This window comes from Mastomys coucha, unplaced genomic scaffold (assembly GCF_008632895.1).
Source record: "Mastomys coucha isolate ucsf_1 unplaced genomic scaffold, UCSF_Mcou_1 pScaffold21, whole genome shotgun sequence".
NCBI lineage: Eukaryota > Metazoa > Chordata > Mammalia > Rodentia > Muridae > Mastomys > Mastomys coucha.
In genome coordinates, this window is record NW_022196904.1 from 185,005,334 (window position 1) to 185,008,589 (window position 3,256).

Sequence of the window (3,256 nt, forward strand, 5' to 3'; positions counted from 1 at the left end):
CTGGGATTAAAGGTGTGGGCCACCACTGCCCCGCTTGCTTTTTTCGTTTCTTAGGAGGCCCAGAGCAATACTCAGCCTGATCCTTCCTCACTGACAAGTTGGGATCTTTCTGAGTATTCTGTCCTGTGCCACGTGGGTCGGCTTCCCCAGTCTGCCTAGTGGGGTCAAGCTCCCGCACAGTTCTGTGTGGGAGGCAAACACTTCTCTCTAGCCCTGTCAGAGGGAACTGCCCTCACACGGGGGCCAGCTATGATCTGAGTTTCTCCATCTGTCCACTTCTGTCTTTCTGGTGCTCAGTCCTGTGAACTCTAGCTTGTCAAGACTGTCAGCTCCATGTCCCCAACTCAACTTAGGCTCCACTCCAACTCCCTTATCTCTTAGCTTCAGCTCTCAGCTTGACACAGTCCAGAGTTATCTACGGGAGTCTCATTTTAGACATTGCCTTGATCACGTGGCAAGTGGTAATGTCTGCGGGGCATTGATTGCTAATGGGTGTAGGAGGGCCTGGCCAATTGTGGGTGGTACTATCCCTGGGCAAGTGGGGTGTATCGAAAAAGTAGCTGAGCATTAAGCTGAGAGCAAGCCAGTGAGCAGCCTTCTTCTAGGATTCCCACCTCTGCTCCTGTTCAATGCCTGCCATGACACTGCTCAGCAATGAACTGTGACCAGGAAGCGTAAGCTAAAATAATTCTTTTGTTTCCCAAGTTGCTTTTGGGCATGATGTATTACAGAGCCATTGAGCATGCACCTTAGATGTTGGTTTAGAAGCTACCTTGAGGCAGTGAGGTGTATCGGTGATGGGGCTCATCTAGCATGCCTGCCATTCATTCAGGGACTGTCGCTCTTTGGTCCCTCATGTCTAGTGTCTGGAACCCTGTTGCTTCATATCTGATTCTGCTTTTCTTGTGGTCATTTCAGGCAAGAGGCTAAATCTAGTCTCTGTTATCCTATCTTGGCCCAAAACAGAATTCTTATTTTATTTTTCTTCCAAGATTAATAGGTTCTTTTTATTTCTCAGGTCTATTTTTTTCTTTTTGGTTAATCTCTAGAGATGTATGTGTGTGTACATATTATATATGTATATATATACATATATATATGAGCAGCCTACATTCTCTATTGAATAATTTTGTCAGATAACATTACTTTATTTATATTGAATCATCTTTCCTGTAGTTTGATTTTATTGGGGTTAGATTTCTTTCTTTTTGGGGAAGAAGATTTTATTTGTTTTTATGTGTGTAAGTATTTGCCTGCATATATATACATATACACATATAGATGATGTCTGTGTAGCTCCTGTTATTGGAGTCTAGAAGAGGGAGTAGAATCTCCTGGGACTGGAATTATAGATGGTTGTGAGCCACTGTGTGTGTGTGTGTGTGTGTGTGTGTGTGTGTGTGTGTGTGTGCTGGAAATTGAACTCAGGTCCTCTGGAAAAATAGCCAATGCTCTTAACCACTGAGCCATCTCTCCATCCAGGGCTAAACTTCTTTTTACATGCTTTAAAATGTTAGTTTTCAGGCTCATTTGGAATAGCTGTGGAAAGATTTAACGTATCTTTGAGCAAAAATTGGTTTTCCATCTCTATGTGTTTCCTGGGTCCTGGAGCAGCAGTGGTCGTAAGTCTGAGGGACCATTAAGCCCCATGCCTATAGTGTGGGAACAGTAAAAAGCAGACTTGAGCAGTCCAGGGCCCTAACATTCAGTCCCAGCTCCGCTGTGTTATTTTCTCCAAATGTACAATTTTCTCCTCTCCAACGGCACGCTGATGCTTTTGGGAGCATGAAGCAAAAGTGGCTTAGAGGGTTTCTCACGTGTTGTGGCCTTTGTAATCCAACCTAAGACTGGCTGTCTCACACAGCCTGAATGAAGAGGAGGAAGCCAACAGGTGCAGAGGAGGCCACTGGACCTTGAAAACAACTGGACTCATGGGTGTTTACATTTAGCAGAGTGCTCCCTTAATCCATTTCTGTCTGTGTGTTCTCAGAGGGAGTGGGCTGAGCACCCGGAGGCAGGGAATGTGTACTATTTATGGAGCTAAAAATGGACAGAACCCCCAGCAGGAGTCTTCTTCGCTGACCCGTTGCTGTGACTCTGCAAAGCCACAGAAGTCTTCAGGGAGACCTGTGTCTTCCTTAGCCTGGGGACACAGACCCAGAAGCCTGTCTCACTGGGGGTCAGCCAGCGTAGGCTGAGACTTGCAGGGGTGGGAGAAGGGGAACTTCCATGCTTGGGGTGGGAAGCAAGAGCTAATTTTGGGTAAATGCCTCTGAAGCCCTAGGGAGGATCAAAGGATGCTCCTTCCTCAACCTCCACCCTGACCCGCTTCCAGATGTCACTGACAATGAACCCTTTCCGAACCAGGAGCTAAAGCTAACGTGGTGGATTTGTCTTCCTCTCCCTCCTTCTCCTCCTCTTCTTCCTCCTCCTCTTCCTCCTCCTTTTCTTCTCCCTCCCCCTCATCCTTGCCCTCCTCCTTAGATTTATTTTTATCTTTTGAACATGTTTATGTGTGTGGAGGTATGTGAATGTTTGTGTAGTGCCTCTGGAAGTCCAAAGATGTTGGAGATCCTTAAGCTGGGTGTTTACAGCCGATTGTGAATAGCCAGATATGAATTCTGGGAACCATATTCAGGTTGGGAGTCCACACCCCTAGAGGAGTTCCCAGGCTATCCCTCCCATACTGGTTGCCTGGACTCTCAAAGTCACAGGCAGCTCTGATTGTCACTTGAATGACTGACTCTCCATTTCTGTCTCTGTGGCCAGTCTACTCTTCCTGGACTGCCAGCAGGAGAAAGCAGGCAAGAGAGAAAAGAGTGCAGGTGGCTACATTCAAAGATGCTTCAGATAGAGAACTTTGATTCACTGAAACCCTACAAAGCGAATAGGATATAAGATTAATTTTTGCTTAATTATTCAGAGTCACAGAACTGATAATAAACTGGTACTTTCATCTTAATCACAGAATGTTTGGTGTTACTTTAAAAACTGAGATAGTATTTAGCTGATTAAAAGATAGTTTGATGTACTGTAGCACGATTAGTCATAATCCAAGAAATGTTCTTAGGTTTGTTTGTTTTTTTTCACTTACTATTTATTCTGAACAACAGAAAGACTATCATTTAAAACACACAGTTATAATGGGTAGCACTCTGAGTAAATATCTGACCAATTTTGTTTAATCATCAAAACAAACCAATATAATACAGTTGATGGGAGTGGGGGTGGGGTGCGTGGGGATGGAGATGGGGTG

General features: G+C 44.9%; 1 protein-coding gene across 1 annotated transcript in view; it reads left to right on the top strand.

The window, feature by feature from the left end:
• Positions 1–576: 576 nt before the first annotated feature.
• Rbm20 (RNA binding motif protein 20) overlaps positions 577–3,256 on the top strand; it is a 210,715-nt gene continuing 208,035 nt past the window's right edge. Inside the window, exon 1 of the mRNA XM_031390667.1 lies at positions 577–674. Coding sequence (XP_031246527.1) covers positions 655–674 — 20 coding nt within the window. The 5' untranslated portion in view covers positions 577–654. The remainder of the gene's footprint in view (positions 675–3,256) is intronic.